The sequence below is a fragment of the Symphalangus syndactylus genome, chromosome 3 (genome assembly GCF_028878055.3).
Source record: "Symphalangus syndactylus isolate Jambi chromosome 3, NHGRI_mSymSyn1-v2.1_pri, whole genome shotgun sequence".
NCBI lineage: Eukaryota > Metazoa > Chordata > Mammalia > Primates > Hylobatidae > Symphalangus > Symphalangus syndactylus.
Genome location: NC_072425.2, coordinates 117,090,588 through 117,111,325, shown reverse-complemented (window position 1 = coordinate 117,111,325; position 20,738 = coordinate 117,090,588). Strand labels below are relative to the sequence as shown.

The following is a 20,738-nucleotide window of genomic DNA, read 5'->3' as shown; positions in this document are numbered from 1 at the left end:
ACATATTTGATATAGATCATATGAATGATATTTATATTTATATTCCAATAAAATAAGCCATGATTTGAATCTGCATACCCAATGTAAATTATAAACTAAAAAATGACACAAACTTTTTGAAGTCTTAACAGTTTTCTAACACCTCTGTTTCCATTTAAATTTATATTTAGAGCTGTAATCAAATGGTTGGTGTGCATTGTAACAGAGAAGCAATCTAAAATTTCTGCAAGAAAATAAGTTGTCATTGTAACTGAGACTTCTTTTAAAGAATGTAAAATATAGACATTTGAAATTGTTAAGTTTCTAGTCATAATTTTAGAATGTACAATTTTTCAACAATGTGTCTTCTTGTATTATGGAATTCTGTCTATTGCTGTTGAAATCTTAGCCTCTTATTTAATATTAAGTGTTATTATTTTTTGTAGCGAACTACATTTTTCTTCTTAAAGCCTAGGGCTGCCAGATATGGTAACAAGTCGTTCAATAATAAAAATGGTATTTTGTAAGTGTGCCTGTCAATTTTAAGAATAAAAATGCACTATATGTCTGGGCTTTGTTATTAAATAAAGCCAGTTTATTGACCTAAAACATGTAGATCAAGGTAGGCAGAATGCTAAGGAAATGTGGCTGAGTCTTGCTTTTACTTGAATATTTTACATTTTAGCCTTCTTCCTAAGCAACACTTTGACCGGAAGTATTGACATCTAGAAAAAAACTGAGTGATATGAGTTTCAGGTCAATGTATCTTTCTCACTAACCTCAAGGGTTAGCAGTAAAGAAAGAAAGAGAAACAAGAAAGCTGAAAAATTCACAAATTGTATTTTTCAACATCTGAAAAATAAAAAATTTAGTATGCTTATGTTGTTGTAACAGAATACTCATAATCCTGTTACTTCTCTCAGTACTTTTGCTTTGGTAAAAGAGGTTCCACCTTAATTTTTTAAACTCACCATGTGACATTTGTGAACAGTTAATGAAGTACATTCTTATTGTGAACTCAAATAAATAGGACAAAACTCGCATGCCACCCGGAAACATAAAACAAAGTCATGCATTTCAGATAGAATGTTTTGCATAGATAAGGCATATATATTTTCATGACATTGTAAGCTTTTTAATACATTCAGAAAAAATAACCTAGCGGTGTAAATTATTTGTTCTTACTATGAAACAAAACAATTTTCTTCTACTTTAATTAGGTTTGTGCAGTTTTTAAAAAATCATAGTGTTGTGAGCAAAAATCCACTAATATTCAATCACTATCTGATCAATTCAGTCATAGGCAACAATGATCTCACAATTTGTCATTTGCTACCCACCCCCCAACCTAAGAATGAGAAATTCTTTTTAAAACAAGTTGTACGATGTTGGGGCTCAGAACATGATACCCCAGAATGTGGCACAGAGTACCTTGACCTGAAGAAGACTGAAAGGACCTTGGAAGCAGGATATTTTTGAACTTCTCCCATCTGTCTCTTTCACACTCATCTTTCTCTACTGAAGAGAATGATAGAAAGCAGAATTCTCTCCCCCAAGGCAGATCACAGAAACTATAACTTCCCTTCGTCAAAGCAAGCCATAAAAGCTAGAAAGATTGACCTTCTCCCTTCTCCCTTGAATTATCTCATGTGACAGGTGACTTGTCCTACACCTGGAGGAAAGAAATACCACACAAAAAGGCCAAGAAGAATCTGAACACATAGGCCTTGCTGGATTTCCCCTCTCAGTCTATAACCATTAGATCACATCCTTTTTGTCCAATCATATTTCTACACGGCTCTCTATTCTTCATTGAACCTAGCATAAAAAGAATTTTCTCTAAGTCTTTGGGTCTTTATTTCTGAAGGACCCCATGTCACATAAAACTTTGATTAAATAAATGTGTTATGTTTTTCTCTTGTTAGCCTGTCTTTTGTTTTGAGTGACAACCTTGACCCTTATGATAGGTCTTTTGGTGTAAGAGTGCCAACGATGACCCATCCCAATCCCAGGTGATCACTCTTTCCAAGAAGCATAGATCTTTGGGTCTGAACTGAAGCCAGTAATTCCAAAAATTATTTAATCTGTAATAGACTATTTAAATCAGTGTTCCTCACTTTTACACTGTTGGTGGGACCGTAAACTAATTCAACCATTGTGGAAGTCAGTGTGGCGATTCCTCAGGGATCTAGAACTAGAAATACCATTTGACCCAGCCATCCCATTACTGGGTATATACCCAAAGGACTATAAATCATGCTGCTATAAAAACACATGCACACGTATGTTTATCGCGGCACTATTCACGATAGCAAAGACTTGGAACCAACCCAAATGTCCAACAACGATAGACTGGATTAAGAAAATGTGGCACATATACATCATGGAACACTATGCAGCCATAAAAAATTATGAGTTTATGTCCTCTGTAGGGACATGGATGAAACTGGAAAACATCATTCTCAGTAAACTATCGCAAGGACAAAAAACCAAACACCGCATGTTCTCACTTATAGGTGGGAACTGAACAATGAGAACACATGGACACAGGAAGGGGAACATCACACTCTGGGGACAGTTGTGGGGTGTGGGGAGGGGGGAGGGACAGCATTAGGAGATATACCTAATGCTAAATGACGAGTTAATGGGTGCAGCACACCGACATGGCACATGGATACATATGTAACAAATCTGCACATTGTGCACATGTACCCTAAAACTTAAAGCATAATAATAATAAAAATAAAATAAATAAATAAATCAGTGTTCCTCAGATTTGATGGAAAACAAAAATACTCTGTTTTTTAAAATTTTTCAAAATGTTTCACTGTTACTTAAGAAATTATTCAAGTGAACTGCTAATGCAGACTTAAATTATTTTAATTATATTTTATGTAGATTGGGACAAACATAAAACAAGTCATAAACTCCTTATACTTCTAGATCAATTAAACAAAATCTAATACACTACGATATTATTTTGACATAATAAAGGATGCTATTTTGTCAAAGCTGAATCACCGTTTGTAATACCAATATATCAATAATAGTAGGACATGGAACATTTGAATTTGGCACAAATAGATTGCCATGTGATGATTTCATTCCCTCATGATTTTTTCTCCATTTGTACTCCTGTGATATCCTTTGGCTTTAGTTGCCAAAGACAAATGATTACATATTAAATATTCCTCTGCTCATTTCTCATTTGCCTATGCCACTAAAAATAATCCTATACTATTTTGCCTAAATATGACCTGGATAAAAAGACAAGCATTGGCATAAATATCACATGAAAGTATTCTGTCATGATTATCCAGAAGATTCACGTTTTTATCATTTGTATTAAAATCAAATTAAAACACAATGCTTAAAAATTATCACAGATGATTTGTAGACCTCCTAAATGCAGAAGCAAGATGAAAAACAAACAAAAACTAATTAGTTTAATTAAAGTGTACTTTCTTCAAAACCTAGTGAAATTTCCAACTTGCGCTAAAACCCCATGGAGGCAAAGAAGATTGACCATTCTGAAGTCAAACTTCGGGTTCTTTTAAAATCGCTATATAGGCAAAACCATGTTTCAATCAGTTCATAAAATACGTCTCATGGTACTGCAAGACTCTTTCTTGCATAGTTTGTGTGTGTCACCTGTAACCTCAAAAAAGTCTAATGTTGAACTTGAATTATAAAATAGATTCTAACCTTTTGTTTTCTCTAACTGCTCTGTCTCCTTTCTTCCAAGAGATGGTTGGTTTTGGAGAGCCTTGGGGTTTGCACTCTATGACAACTTCTCGGTCTTTGGTAACAATTATTGTTTTCTTCAGTTGATTCAGTGCAAAAGTGGGAGCCGAAGCTATTAAAAAAGCAAATGTTAGTTTCTACCATAAGCAATGAGAACAATCTCTAATGGGTGATTCACAAAGATTTTCTAACTTTTTCTTCTGGGAGGCGTTTCTCATAAAATCATAGTATATCTACACATGAAAAAGGCAGTAACTCAAAATTTTACTTATTATTAATTAATATGTATCTTACTACATTAGCAGGTGATGATTTCATACAATGTGGGATCTACAGGTAAAGGCTATTTCAAAAAATGACGTTTTAATAATGATTACCAACTTCGATTATGAAAGACTAGTGAATGGCTTTGGCAAAAGAGCAAGATGCTAACCAAGAGAGTCCATTTGGGCTTCCTTTGGTAAGATGGAGGTGACCTGTGAAAAAGACAATCCTGTGTCTTCCATTTCCCATGTACGAATCTTAATTTATTCTGTATATTACTTTAATATTATAAAACATTAAATGTTTCATATAATACATTGCTTAAAAATTAATTTTTTCAAATTGAATTATTTGAATTTCAATTAGCAATTTCACTTGTAATTTTTCACTTAGGTCTGATCATTCATTCATTAATATTGTGTATACTATAATTTTTATCAAAACACTTTTGCATCTAAAAGAGAATCTGAAAGATGTCTACAACTCTACAGTACCTGTGACATTTATTTTTATCAAACTGATATTTATATGTATTTCATATTATCTATATAAAATATATCATATATCAACATAATGCATGTCACGACATTGAAAAAGTTATGTATAGCATTGAGATAAGTTAAGAGATTTTTTTAAAACTAAGAAATTGGCCAAGCATGATGGCTCACCTCTGTAATCCTAGCACTTTGGGATGCTGAGGTGGGCAGGTGACTTGAGGTTAGGAGTTCGAGACCAGCCTGGCCAACACGGTGAAACCCCATCTCTACTAAAAATACAAAAATCAGCCGGGTGTGGCTGTGGGTGCCTGTAGTCTCAGCTACTTGGGACACTGAGGCAATAGAATCGCTTGAACCCTGGAGGCAGAGGTTGCAGTGAGCAGAGATAGCATCACTGCACTCCAGCCTGAGCGACAGTGAGACTTTATTTCAAATAAAAAAATAAAGCTAAAGAATTTATGAGGAGATAGTTATAGGTAACATTTTTTTTTTCCTACTGGGAACAGAATTTACAAAAAGTAATTTTGAAAATACTTCTTGTGAATGATAAGGGTTTGAGAAATGTTTCAGGGCTATTAACTAGGTGAAGGGTGAATCAGCCTTTTAATTCTGTGCTATTATAGTGTGAGTTGACAAGAAAGTACATTATTATTTGATTGGTTAGAACGAAGGAGATCGAAAGGAAGAATCCTGTATCTATTTTGGATGGATTTGTGTAATGTGGAGAAATTTCAACTGCAAACATTCATAATTCAACAAATTGCTTTAGGATGTATTACATTTAGCTGATAAGTAAATGGAAGGTTCCAAGATTCCTGAGATGTTTGGTGTTTCTCTTAAGTTACGCTTTGAGAATTTAAATGGGGAATAGAAAGGACACTTGGGCTTCTGCCCGCTTTGGAAAGACAATGAGTTAGTATCTTTCTTTACATTACAAACAACCCAGAAGGAGTTTAGGAAACAATCAAAGTGGGAAAAGTAAAATTCATTCCAATGGCTCCTATATGCTTTTTCTGGGTAGTCTACTTCACTGGATTGATTCTTTCCTGTAGTATTTAAATAGTGAAGAAATGCAGTGCCTGGGTTACATTCTTATCAAGGGTATAACCCTATGAGATTGTAGTGCCTGGTGTCAGGAAGCCTTTCCCTGTTACGTAAGGATGGTATTAGTTGATGCCCCATGAGGAGAGAGTGATTTAGCCTGGAGTCTTGTCTTGCAGGAACCACAAAGCTACTGATAGGAATTGCTTGGGAAATTATTAAGCATTGCTATGGGAGCATGGACAGGCTGCTGGAATTCTATACTCTGATCTCCCACTCTCAAGGCATTCTTCCTTGGAAGTTAACATATATTTCTTTACGTGATATTTTTAAGTGCCATAGCAAAGGCGTATTGTGTAAACCTTTTAAGATGAAAACTAAAGTTAGAAAAACTATACGAACAAAAAGTTATGGGGCAAACTATACACAACATAAACCTGTCTACTAAAGTTAAAAAAAAATCAGCAAGATATAGCATTTCTTTTCAAGCCATAAAGTAGATTTTTACAACCACATCATAAAACTTCAGTATAGTAAAAATTAGAGCATGAAAAGAAGGTGTTTTTTTTTTTTTTTTTTCCATTTATTTACTTGGAAACTGCATACCTAGAATCTTCAGCTCAGCACTAGCGTAAATGGCTCCATACTTATTTTCAGCCAAACACTGATACATTCCAGCATCTGATTGATTCACATTGTGGATCATCAATACTCCATTAACCATCTCAACCCTACTCTGTAATGGAATTAAAAAAATTAGATCTAGAAAGTAAACAAATAACATGGATTTTATGGGTATTCTCTCCTAGACTAAGAAAAAACAAGTTTGCAATTAATGCAGTTAAACATCATTTGGCCACTTAGCAATGTAAATGTACTGTTCATTATTTTATTATAACATGCCTCTTGTAAATTATAGTTATTTATTGGTTGAAAAAGAAATTATAATTTTTTTTGTAGTTATTCTGACAAGTTTTACTTTCAGGTTGGTTTTTACAGTGAGGTGCCTTTTTTATGGTACACTAGTTGAGCTTGTGAAATATAATCAGCAGGTGATGCTTTTATTTGCATTCTGTTTACAAAGGGAAAGAAGGATTCATATAGTAGAAAGGATTGAGGTTGTAGACACATGAGATCAAGGTTAAAAACAGCCCAGGTCATAAGAACAATCCCTTTACTATATTGATCCAATCAGTAGTTTGCCATTTTCACTCACTTCCCAAAAAACTAACATAGATAGAAAACTGCCTTGTGACTATATTCTAGATAAAATTATTGGTCAGACAATATACTTCAGTATCAGAAGATAGTATAAAAAACAAAAAATTGAGCATGTGCAAATTAAGGTAACCTTAAGTCAAGAGCATATTTCAAAAACGAATTTTAAATTTAAAATGTTGTTAAACAACCAGATGTCTTGTCTACTTAATGCCAAGCAAATCATTAAAAAAAAATCTTAGTTGGCAGTGCTTTGTCTATCAATGAAGATGCCGAGTAACTTTAGGTGATATCTAAAGGTTAGCTACAAATGGAAATAAGTCTATGATAATCATTGATAGTTTCATAAAAATTTTTAGGATTGAAAACAGTTTAAAGAAACACTGTATTACCAAAAAATGTAATGAGGTAATTAAAATTTAAAAATGCTTATATATTTGTTATGTTTCTCACTCAAAATACATTAAAATATATGACTACTATATCCCAGACATTGAGCTAAATTCTCAGTTAATCCCCGTAACATTCATCCTTAACACAAACATGTCCCATTATAAGAATCAGAAATAGGAAAAGGCTTTCAATAAGACTAAAGAAGCCTAATTTGTCCTGTGTGAAATCTCGCTAAAATGACAACAGAACAGGTTAATAACTCCCAACAGTACCTGAGGTGAGAGGGGTATTCCATTCTTCAGCCAACGATATGTGGGTCTGGGTTTTCCAGTAGCCTTACATTCCCATCGGAGAGGGCTCCCACTGTCTAACTGAGTATCATTCAGTTTTTCTACCCAGTGTGGGTAGGCTGTAAGTATGTAAGCAGTAAACAAGGATGATTTCATTTCTCAAACACTTTACCAAGTTTAAAATTTACATGGAAAAATACAATGTATTTTTTTAAAAGCAATTCATTCAACCATAGGTATTTTGAAGAAGCACGGCATTGCATTACACACAAAATTCTATTTCCTGTACCCCCAAAAAATAGCAGTGAAGATATTTTGATAACATAAGATGCTATTGTAACTATACAAAATCTTCTTCTTCTTTTTTTTTTTTTGGACTTTAAGTGATTTAGTTGTCCCCAAGGCACCTGAACCAGTTTCATAGGAAGTCAGGTACTAGAGTCAATTGCTCTTTCAATGTAGTGGGGCAGCATTAGCACAGGTAGAAATATATAGTGTATCTACTCAACTTGTTTCTATCTCTCTCTCTATATATATATATAATACCTGCATGACTTTGGAAAAATGATTTGTGAATCCAGATTTTAGTGTAAAATTTTTCTTAATTTACATTCTTGCAATATAATTTAGTTTTGCAAAATTGTTACAGAGGAAAATTTATTAAGAATGAGATACTGTTGTAATTATATGAAATCTTAAGATACAAGTTAAAGTTCATTTCCACTATTGGCCAATTTTTAAGGAAAAATGTTGAATAAAGCTGACTCTTTCTTTATAAATATTCTGTTTAAAACAGTTAAAGAAATACGTATAAAAATATTGCACCGAATTTCTTATTTCTAACAACATTTTTGGCAAAAACTATAAAATATTTATATGTGCTACTGAGGGCTTCGATCATTCATTCATTTATATGTTCTTTCATATATGCTACATAGTCCTTGTTCCATCTTAGAGGCTATTAAGAATACAGAAACAGAGAGGCTCTACACTTAAAGAGTTTTTGCTGCGGTAGAGGTGGTCTAATGCCATTGCCAAGGAAAAGGAGAGCGTATGAAGAAAGACGTGTTAAACAACTGCACATTGGACCTGGGACGGTGGCTCAGGCTTGTAATATCAGGAATTTGAGAGGCCAAGGCAGAGGGATTACTTTAGCCTGGGAGTTCCCAGCTCGGGCAACATGGTGAGACCTTGTCTCTACTTAAAAAAAAAAAAAAAAAAAAAATTATCCAGGTGTGGTGGTGCATGCCTATCTGTTCAGCTACTTGGAAGGTTGAGGCAGGAGGACTGTTTGATCATGGGAGGTTGAAGCTGCACTGAGCCATGATCATGCTACCGCATTCCAGTTTGGGTGACAGAGTGAGAACCTGTCTCAAAAAAGAAAAATAAAAAATACAGGAAACTACACACGCATGTCAGAATAGTGGCTATAAAGGAGTAGCAGATGTCCCAAACCAAAGCCAGTTTAGAAGGGAGGAGACAGAGCAAGAAAGAACTCACATTTATTAAATGCTAGTGCTAGTCATTACCATGTCCTAGACAGCGAGCCAAATTCTTTCTCTGTTAATCCCTGTAACATTCATCCTTCAGATAAACATGTCCTATTTTATGAATCAGGTTTTGACTCAAAGAGGTTAAAGAAATTTACCCAAGGTCACAAAATTAGTTACTTGTTTCTAAGAGGGAATTTTGCTTTTATTAGTTTACTGGTCTTCTAGCCAATATAGCATAGACTTTAGAAGCCCCACTTTGGCATAGCATAGTCAGGATCTGTAGACCTTGGAATACATTCTGTGATTCAGCTTCTAAGCCTGAAAGCTATCATTCAAAATTCTTACCATAGTGAGTTTCAAACATTCATCATGATTTCTGTACCTGCCTTCGGAAATCATCTCTTTGTAGTTATGTGTCATATATGCTAAAATGCTGATAGGAGTGGTGAGATACACAAACAATATTAAACTCTACTTTTACATCTGGCTTCTCTGTAAACTTTACTAATCTGCCAGAATACTTTACACTATGCATGACTCCTGTAAGCCAAATAAACTGGTGTGTTATCTCCCAAGCACGCATTGTATTTTATTTAAACTGTTCACTCTACATAGAGTATTCTACTTCTATTCTCTGTCTCTTTTAATTCTACTCGTGATTCAGTAGTTATTCTAAATTAAGTAAGATGTATTAATCACAGCCCCAAAGAAGACTCATGTGCACCTCATCTGGACACCTGTAGTTCTTATTTGTTTGGAAAATATTCATGTCGTAGCTTGTTACCTCTCTTCTGTTGCTGACTTAAATTGTTACTAAATATTTTAGTTGGTTAGAGTTTGACACTCAGCTTGACAGTGAGATCATTAAGAGCAGAGATGATTCTAAACATAATTTTAGACAAAACAGTGTCCTACATATAATAACTGATTGTATTTGTTAGACTTATTGATCTATCTCTAAATGTACCATGACTGTGAGCCTTTAAAATAAATTCAAAAGAGATTTTTAAAAGTTATAGAAATGAAGAGCTAGGAAAGAAAGAACTGTTAAAATATTCAAATAAAAACAGATTTGACATCTGAGAAAACAATCCATTAGAAATTGGAAGAAAAAATGTTTCTTCAAACATATTTTGGAATACTCTGTAAAGTGGCCTAATTTAGAGTCCTGATTCCAAAACAAATTTTTCATAGGAATCAAACATATGATTAATGACATTAATATAAATATGAATTAATTTTTTCTTTCCTTTCTTCAGATTTTTTTTTGGATACCATTAGAGGTAAAATGCTTACTCTGAAGATACAAACATAAATGTGCCATCATATCTGTTTGCTATCAGCTCAAACTCTAGTGGGTAAAAGGCCATTAAAATGTTATTCAAATTCATTCTACCAAGAATTCTACAAGTAAAAGTGGCCTGTTACACTGCCCTCAAAATAGAAAAAATGCTATCAATATTGGCAGATAAACGACAGATGTCATTTCATATTTTGTTGCTTTGAATGCTGTGCCTCGTGTGTGAATCTTTTGTACCAAGCTATGTTGTTATGTATAAGATCTATACATCTGTAGCTTTATCTCTATCTATGATGCATAACAGCAAAAAAAAAAGTCCTGAAACAGTATAACTTGGTGATGTCACTTGGCTGCTTAAGATGCCATATGCAGTTAGTATATATAGCCTGCCTGTTAATTGACTTGATATAAAAGCTTTCAAGCAAGTCCAAACAAATACACACACAAGCACACAAACGCATAAACATACACACACAAACATGCACACAGACACACATACAAGTGGAATTTGGGTTGTAGATGTGTTACAATGAAGTTAAGCTCTATATTAGAAAAATAAATTTAATGTCATCATTGAATAAACATTAATTAACATTAAGGCTATGGGAATTTATGAATTGCTATCCTTCACAAAATACCTGGAAAAATGCAGGTTATGTTCAATACTAGATCAGCTTGACTTCTACAACAGACTTCTTTTTCACATTGCAAGATATTTTATAAACCACTAGGTCTATATACTACATGGACCGAGGCAAAAAACATCATGTGAAAGGGCAGTGGTAAAATTTTTAAAATAAAACATTAGAAACTGAATTAAGGCCTGAAATAATTTGTCTTAGGCTGTAATCTGAAAAAGACAGTACAGTACTTGCTAGATTCTTACGAAAACAACAAAATTACTGGTAACATAAAATCGGAAACAAAAAAGGTTACATTTAAACTTTTTTTTCTTTTTGGCAGAGGATTGCAAGTAACTAAAGGGCATCAGCTTTGGCTTCTGAATAATAACATGGGGTGAGCAGACACCAAGACATGGCCTGCATTATGGAGAGTCTTTCACTTATCTGGGAAGAAAAATCGCAGGCTGGGCCACATTTAAAACAAACCTACTAACTTTTGAAAATCTAGCTTTTGTCAAGCCACCTATTTTAGGATGTGGAAAACTGAAGAGACATATGGCACTTTAAACCCAGGAGCTGTTAAAGCCTCACCAGATGCACCGTACTTATGTAATACATTTCAGCTTCAGATCAGTCTCTGGGTTACATTCTATAAAACGCTAAGCAGATGTGCATAAAGAAAACTCTTGCTTATTATCTCTTGTCATTAGAAATTCTGTAACTCTCTACTGATAAATGCTAAGTGTTATTGGCCTCTTTTGTTGCTTCTGTACTCTTATGTATTGAGGAGTCAACATATTTTATCAACATAGATCACTTTCAGTATTATGACTCTCAGCTGTGGGCCAATGAGAGTAATGTGTGATATTGGAGAGATTATACAGTTGGGGGTGAATATGGGTTCAAATTCTAGTGCTACCATGCCCTTGCTCTATTATGTGGCTGAGAATGAGTTATTTAACTGTAATGAGTCTCAGCTGTAAGCTGTAGATAGTAATTCCTATTTCAATGAGCTACTATGATGACAGAAGATAATATATATTGGTTACTTTCCCCCCAGTCCATTGCCCATGTGTAATGTTCAACTTCGTTTTCTAGCAACTGTGAATATACATATGGCATCACTTTCATAATAACAGTAGAATTCAAGGCAAGAATTTTCTCTCCATAAAACAGGATTGAAAACTGTCTTTAGGTATGAAATTATTAACCAGGAATCTACAATTTTATATCATTTCCTAGAGTAAATATTTAATATATTTTAATAGCTAAAAGATCTTTAAAGATCAGACCTAACATACATAAACAGTATTTTGAAGAAAAGAAAAAAAAATAAAAACTAATGGCAAGGATTTTAATATATCATACGGTTTTCTGTAACATTAATAAAATGTTAACAATAGTATCTAGGAAGTAGAAATTATCTGCTCTCGATGCCATTCTCATCTCATGCCTTAGTTCAGGTTCTCAACGTCTCACTGAGAAGAAGCATGCTATGCTTAGGGGTGGAGGTAGCATGTGAATTCTGGTGTCACTGCCAGTTTCAGTTGGATTCTGGTTCTACTATTTGTTATTAATGGGTCCTGGGGTAATAAGTTCCTTAACATTTTGAGGTCCAGTTTCTTATCTGTCAAATGGGAATCCTAATACCTAAGGGTTACTGTGAGTTCATGTAGGTAAAGCACCTCGTAGTACTGTCTAGAAGGTAAGCTCTTGGTAATTATTAGTTCCCTTCATTAGTTCCTTAGTCTTTCTTGACTCTCATCTATTTTTTCATAGTGGACATTATAAAATGATGTGCATGCCTAAGCATTAATCTTTATAACAGTATAGAATCAGAATAAAAATTATCCACTGTGTGCTGAACAGAATTCACAGGGCTAGATGAAAAAAAAAAGTAGACTGTTTTGAAAGAGCTTACAATCAAATTGCAGATGATAGAAGCCATTAACATTTGTGAGGATACAGTCCAGAGATTTTATGAAGATAAGGAAATCTATAATACCACTCTACACTGAAAATGAGACTGTATTCCTTTACTGGATATTTAGTACAGTACAACTTACTTTTCTTTTAAGCATTCTGGATAAAGGAATATTTTAATACTGATACAATTCTAGTTGAAATAGTAAATATAAACTGTCTAGAGGTCATAGTGACTGTCTTTATAGAGTGACAAATTACTAGTTGGTGAGGCACATGATACATATTTAAACTCACAGCTCACACATCTTTATATAATGAGATTTTTGTGTACATAAAATATTTCCCATTTTGAGAACTCCTTATAAAACTGCTTAAATGATGTTTGTCCTTCCTGCCTCCATCTTTCCCCCTTCAATTATCCCTTTTCCCTTACTTTGTTCTTCATCCCTTTTGTCGTTTTGTCATTTATTTCTTTTCCTTTTAATTGAGAACCTTACCAAGCAAGAGTTCAACTTGCATTAGAACTACAGAAACAAAATTTTATATGATGAGTTAAAACCAGGTCTTTTTGATCAATCGTCAGAAACTAGAGGGGACAGAAATAGCTAAAGAAATGACTTAACCCATGAAAATCCTATTATCAAGAAAGGCATACCAAGTAGAAGATTTATGCAGTTTATGGTAAGGTTCAAATTATTTCCAAAACTTAATATTTTAATTTTTCCAAGTTTTATTTCTTTTTTATGAGTATTACTTTTAAGACCTATTTATGTTATATTAGACATGTAAGTGTACCTTAATTTTAATTTATTTAACTACCATGGACTTCTTGATGTTGTATCATTTGTTGTTTTATGTTTACAGTGTAGATACTGAATTAAAAACAGTAAAATCTGCGGCTTAAACTTATGTGTACCGTCTATATAGCACTTTTATAATGCTTTGACCAAGATGAGGGACTAGAAATGCTGCCTTAGATTCCTGGTTCATTTTTTGAAACTAATAGCTAAGCATAAGTGTTCCTGCAATTGTACTTTCAAAAACAATGTGCTACCATTGTTTTCGGTACTACATGAACATTGACTGTTTGGATAAAAAGGGTAGTCTGTACTTCTAACAGATAGAGTCCCAATTACAGAGCTTCCTACAGTAATTCATTCTACTGAGAGAATATTCTAAATATAAACAATGAGACAGTGAAACATCCATTCATCATGCTATCCATATCTACTGCCAGTCAGGTGGAAATGACTGAATCCTATCTACACTTTACACAGTTTGGTGGGGAGGAAAGCCCTCATGTCTAACATGACAGTTTTAAAAGTACAAAAGCTGGATGAATACATGATAACCGACATACTTTTTTTTTTTTTATTTGTAATATTTTTTAAGACAGGGTCTAACCCAGGCTGGAATACAGAGCACCATAATGGCTCACTGCAGCGTTGACTTTCTGGGTTCAGGTGATTCTCCCGCCTCAGCCTTCTGAGTATTTGGGACCACAGCAGTACAACGCCAAGCTCAGATAATTTTTTGTATTTTTTTTTTTTCTTTTTAGAGACAGGTTCAGCTGCCACGGCCTCCCAAAGTGCTGGAATTTCAGGTCTGAGCCACTGCACCTAGTTACCAAGATACTTTTAGAAGTGAAATAGGACACTTCATAATTGTCCTAGGGCAGCAGATGTAAAGTGGGATTTTCTAGGGCAAAGCAAGGTGTATGGCCTCCTGATGGAGCCTGGTAGAAAGCCAACCTAAACGTGGGCTAAATAAAGAGTTCACATGCTTTCAAGATATATTCCCCACCTGTCACAAATATATGCCAAGTAGCTAGCCAGCCCAGTTTCTCTAAGGAACAATCTAGATTTTTTTTTTTTCTATTCAAAGTGATGCATGCTTTGGGGTAGGTTTGTCTTTACCCAGCTGGCCTACGGTGCATGACAAGAACACCCCAGATTGTTTAAGTAGCACTTTCTCACTAGAATGTACACCAGTAATAAGGAGTGAAAGCAATTTTTTTTTTACATTTCTGGAAACAGTCATCATTACCTATGAATTAAGTAGCTGGGGTTAAGGGAGGAGTAAGTAGAGTCATGCTATGTAGGAGCCTCAGTCCCTAGAACATACAATCTAATTCTACTTAGGTGTGGGCCATTCCTCAGAACACAGAGAGTTGGTACTTTCCTCTGATAGCCTTCAGAGTAACAGGCATGCTTTACATTATTTGTGATTTTCAGTAGTAAAGTTCTGGTTGAACACTTGTCTTTCAGTACCAGATTTTCATCTGTACAGAGGAATGGTAATACTTCAAACTGTTGCTGTGAGAATAAAATGACTGTGTATTTTAACATTAATCTTTGCTCCACTGCGGTACAGAAAAAAACTTTTTTTTCCCTATGGCTAGAGAGAGTTGTCTTAATGATTTGTTTTATGAATTATGAGCAGTTATAAACTTTGTGGATTTCATCCAAATATTCATGGCCTAAAAACAATCAAACCACTACTAATATTTCAATCTTAGAAACATTTAAATGTCTATGTCCTTTTCTTCCAGATGTTCTCCCCTGTTTAGCCCTTAAGGTACCCATCCTCTCTAAAGCTTTTCCTGACTCCTCTGAGCAGAATGCAGTAGATTCTGCATTCCCACAGTCCTCTTTACATGCCTTTATCACTGCACACGGAATTCTCCACTCTAACGTGGAGTTTGCTTTTCCTCTAGTCAAATGGATCATGAGTTACTTCAAGGCTCTATTGCTGGCATGTAGAGCAGTACAAGGCACTTAACAAACATTAACTGTATCAATGAATGAATGGATAAAATGTGCAATGCATAATCAATTTGGTTAGAGTGCTAAATTCCTAAACGAGTTGTTAAAGATGAAGAAAGACTGGTTGAATTCAGATATTAATATTTCAAAATACTCTTTAGGAGTTCCTGTAAAGGGCATTAAGCTTTTAGAACTGATCTTGGGATACAGGGACAGTCATGGTTTCCTGGAGGAAACAGCCAATATGAAATTTGGATAACTATATATTCAAAGCATCTATACTTGCTTATTTCGATGCGCTAGCCTATTGCTTCTCTTTTTAGTGTCTTCATCTGGAAAATGAGAATACCCTAACTTATCCATTATATATACTATAAATCAGATATGAAAAGTGCAAACAACTTTGAACTTTAGAAGTAAAGATGAGATTGTAAAAACTTTTGAACCAGATTTTCCTAATTCTTAGACACAACCTAGTTGACTGGCATTTTTGGACAATATAAACACTTGCAGGCTGTAGGGGCTATTTATCATACAGATGTATTAATTTAGGCCACAGGTCAGCAAACTTATTCTGAAAAATGCTCAAAAGCAAATATTTCAGTCGTTGCAAGTCAGCTGGTCTCTGTCTCTATTTAATTCTGCCATTGCCAGGCAAAAACTGACGTAGGTGATATATAAACAAGTGGGTGTGACTTTGTTCCAACATCATTTACAAAAAAATGGCGCCTAAGCCAGGCGCGGTGGCTCATGCCTGTAATCCCAGCACTTTGGGAGGCTGAGGCGGGTGGATTGCAAGGTCAGGAGATCGAGACCATCCTGGCTAACACGGTGAAACCCCGTCTCTACTAAAAATACAAAAAAAAATTAGCGGGCGAGGTGGCGGGCTCCTGTAGCCCCAGCTACGCGGGAGGCTGAGGCAGGAGAATGGCGTGAACCCCGGGGGGCGGAGCCTGCAGTGAGCCGAGATCGCACCACTGCACTCCAGCCTGGGTGAAAGAGCGAGACTCTGTCTCAAAAAAAAAAAAAAAAAAAATGGCACCTGGGCAGGATCTGGTTGATGGACACTAGATTGGAACCTCTGATTGTGGCCAAGTTCTAGAAAAAGTTAATGAGTTTTCTAAGATTTTTAACTTGTCAGAGGATAGTGCTGGTGCCAGGGAAATAGCTCATTTTTAAGGATGTAAGTTCTGTATGCTGTACAAACACACCGATAATTCCCCATTCATTTATAATTTAAATCATTTCTATGTGTAGGGTAATTTGACATGATGCCTTACGATATGAAAGAAGTATGATTATAAATTATTACTTGGTTTTTATGTACCTAACAAACAATATTTAGTTAAAGTTAATTTCCACTTTCAGTTTGACTTTTGGGACTAGAGCAATCATGCTTTGCTGAAAACACTTACTGTATACTTGTAATTGTCCACGAAAGGAATTTTTTCCACGTGAGTTTTCAGCTCTGCACTCATAAATGCCTGCATCATCCAGCTGTACATTCGGTATTTCCAGCACTGCCTGAGATTTCCGCAGACGTGCCTTACTAGGAATATAACCATTAACCTTCATCCATGTGATTGTTGGAACAGGGCTACGATAGGGAACAAAAATACTGTTAATACACTCTCCACTATTAGGAACATAGATTCTGTTATCTGGTAATTTAAGCACTTAATAGGCTGAGTGCAATAAAATGTAATCACAATTAAGGACCATGTGCCAGTTGATATATTTCACTTTCCATGTGGGTTGTCTGGGAAGTAGATTATAAAAAGAATTTCCTTTTCTTTCATATTTCAGGAAAGCAATTAAAAAACAATATAAATTGTAACCAATTATGATTTATTTTTAAAAATATTGTTAGCCAGGTGCAGTGGCTCACACCTGTAATCCCAGCACTTTGAGAGGCCAAGGCAGGCAGATCACCTTAAGTCAGGAGTTCTAGACCAGCCTGGGCAACATGGTGAAACCCCATCTTTACTAAAAAATACAAAAATTAGCCAGGCATGGTGGTGGGCACCTATAATCCCAGCTACTCGGGAAGCTGAGGCAGGAGAATCGCTTGAAACCGGAAAGCAGAGGTTGTAGTGAGCTGAGATTGCACCACTGCACTCCAGCCTGGGCAACAAAAGCCAAGCTCCATCTCAAAAAAAAAAAAAAAAAAAATTGTTATGTTTTTGTAAATGACAACAGTAACTTGGCAAAATTACTAACATGTGCTTATTGCAATGAGACAAACAAAAGGGTTATGAATTAAGTAAATTAAAACTTGCCCTGCCTCCAACCCTGCAAATCTTATTTTCTGGCCAAATAGCAAATACAACTTACACATAATCTCCCACTTCATCTCCGTGAAACATATGTTCACACATGTAATGAGTTATTTCTGTTTTGTTATTTTTAAACTATAAATTTTGTATATTTGCTATTTTATTATATAATGATCATATTCAATAAATATTAGCCTGATTTATTCTGCTTAATAGTTGCAAATTATTTCATTGTATAGATGTACCAGCTTAATCCACTGCCCCCTTTTAGGTAAACATTGAACGCAGCCGAGGTTTTTCCTTTTTTCTTTTTTTTAAATATTTTTTGAGACAGAGTCTTGCTCTGTCACCAAGGCTGGAGTGCAGTGGCACGATCTCAGCTCACTGCAACCTGCGCCTCTCGGAAGCGATTCTCCTGCCTCAGCTTCCCAAGTAGCTGGGATTACAGGTGCGCCCTGCCACCCTGCCTGGCTAATTTTTGCATTTTTAGTAGAGATGGTGTTTCACCATGTTGGCAAGGCTGTTTTCGAACTCCTGACTTCAAGTGATCTGCCCGCCTAGGCCTCCCAAAGTGCTGGGATTACAGGCATGAGCCACCATGCCCAGCCTTTTTCTTTTTTTAGTCATTAAAAATCAATGCTGCTATAAATAACCTTGCACATATTTCACGTACTATTCTATTTTCTGTAGCAGTCATTCACAAAAGCCGGACTGATGGATCAAAGGACATTTTCCATTTTAATAAGTACTGCTAAATTGTTTTTCAATAATATACGAGCAGTTTCCCTACCTATTGGTAATATGTGATACTGTTTCCCTATATCTTTGCCAGCATTGCATTTGATCAATCTGCTTGAAGCTTTGTTATAGGGCAAAAAATTATATTTTATTGCTTAATATTTTCCTGAACCCTAAGGAGGTTGAACATCTTTTCATGATTTTATTGGCCATTTGCATTTGCATTTCTGTGAATTGTTTGCTTATTTTTTTATTATTTTGCTTGCTTTTTTATTTGCTTATTTGTGTTAATTTCTTAGAGTTCTTTGTGTTTTAGGGCCATAGATTCTTGCCTAGTGTATTGTTAGCTTATGATGGTGCCTGTAATACAATTTTATAATCATTTTTGGGGAGAAGAAAACATGTCTATAGTTTCCTTCCTGACTTCTGATTTTTTTCGTGTTTAGAAAATTATCTATAAACCTAAGTTTGTCTGTATTTTCTGAAGTATTTGGTAGCATTTTGTATTACTTTAAAATGTTTGGATCTTTCATCCAACCAGACTACATTTGTTTATTGATGTGAGATAGGGAATGTAAGTGATTATTTTAGCATCATTAAATAAGTAAAACTCCTTTTCCCACAATATTTAAAATGTTGCTTTTGTCATATAATTTGTTCCCACATATTTGAATCTGCTTCAGGCTTCTCAATTCTGTTCCACTGATTTATTTAGTACTATTTATATTTAATACACTTCATGCTTTGGACCCAGTCGACTTTTTCAGTTTGATTTCTCACTGCTTCTTTCCAGATCTCCTGACCCAGAAACACATCCCTCTGTGTTTCCAATCATATCTGTTAAAATGCTGCTCATCCTCTGAGACCTGTCCTAAATGCCTCCTCTTCAGCAAAGTCCTAATTTGTGTAGCCAGCTAGAATTTTTTCTTTTAAATAACAAAATGCTTTGTGTATCTTATTTATGTCTCTTGTAACAGTCTACCATATATTATAACTGTTAAGTGTAAGATGTTTTCCCATTATTTTTTCCTAAGGAGTGATAGCAATGTTCTCCATTATAAATGACATTATGATAAACATCCTTACGTATCTTCGAATACCTTTCTGCTTTATTCCTTAGGAATAAAACATAAAATTGAAGTTGCTGGATTAAGGAGTTGTCAGTTTTTGCTTGTTGGTATAGATGCATGTATTCAATGTCCAGAAAGGATGAACCTTGCATTTCGGAATATCCTTTATATCAGTATGACATATTATACTTTTAATAGATGCTAGAATTTTTGCATATATTCAGAGGTGAGATTGTCTGTAGCTTATTAAGGTTGTTTGTGGGCTTATTCGCTGGTGAGTTCATGGTTTGTTTACGGATAACTTTGACAGATGCAGTGGCATAATGATGAGTGACTGCTTGGTAAACAAGCCAGAATATTCCTATTTTCTGTATTCTGTATCAACTTAAATTGTAGGGAAATTATATTTGCCTTCATATACCGATAGGATTCTCACAAAGTTACCTGGGTCTGCCATCGTCAGTGGAGTTAGTTTTTTGACTGTGTTTTCCTTGATTGTACTGTTTAAATTTCTGCTTTTGCCAACTTTGGCAATTCACATTTCACTAGAAAACCAACTATTTTATCTATAATTTCAATGTTTTAGCAGCAAGTTCTATAAATCGTAATTGTTTAGTTTAAAACAGTCTTAATCACAGGTGGTTACATATTCTAGTAGTTAAGTGTGGGTTCCGCAGCCAGACTGACTGGGTATGGAGGTAGCTCTGCAACTACAAGCTACTTAACATTTCATTTCTTTAGGTTCCTCAGTTGTAACGTATGGTGGAAATATTACAACTTATGTCAGAGAGTAGTTGTGAATCTTGAAAGATTTAAACAGCCTGGCACAAAGTAGCAGGCAAAAAACCCTAGTTTACAATAATATAATGATGGTCCTTGCATATTCTTTATAATTTATATGGTATGAATATATGTTTTCTGTGTTTTCCCCCCACAGATATAGCATTACATATTGGTTAGGAGCACGGACCTTCAGAGAAACCTGGGTTCTAATATGATTTGGGCACAAAGATGCCATGCAACCTTGGGAAATTTGCCTGAGTTCTCTAAATTTTGTTTCTCATCTGTAAAATGAAGATATTTGTTTATTTCTCCAAAATGCAAGTATCTTTAGGGCAGTG

The 20,738-nt window shown here is 34.9% G+C and overlaps 1 protein-coding gene across 1 annotated transcript in view; it reads right to left on the bottom strand.

Moving 5' to 3' along the window:
• The window catches only part of CNTN5 (contactin 5), a 1,372,716-nt gene that overhangs the window by 285,304 nt on the left and 1,066,674 nt on the right, over positions 1-20,738 (bottom strand). The window contains exons 10-13 of the mRNA XM_055272872.2: positions 16,949-17,130; positions 7,409-7,545; positions 6,132-6,261; positions 3,685-3,835 (exon numbers count right to left, since the gene is read on the bottom strand). Of these exons, the coding sequence (XP_055128847.1) occupies positions 3,685-3,835; positions 6,132-6,261; positions 7,409-7,545; positions 16,949-17,130 (600 nt within the window). The remainder of the gene's footprint in view (positions 1-3,684; positions 3,836-6,131; positions 6,262-7,408; positions 7,546-16,948; positions 17,131-20,738) is intronic.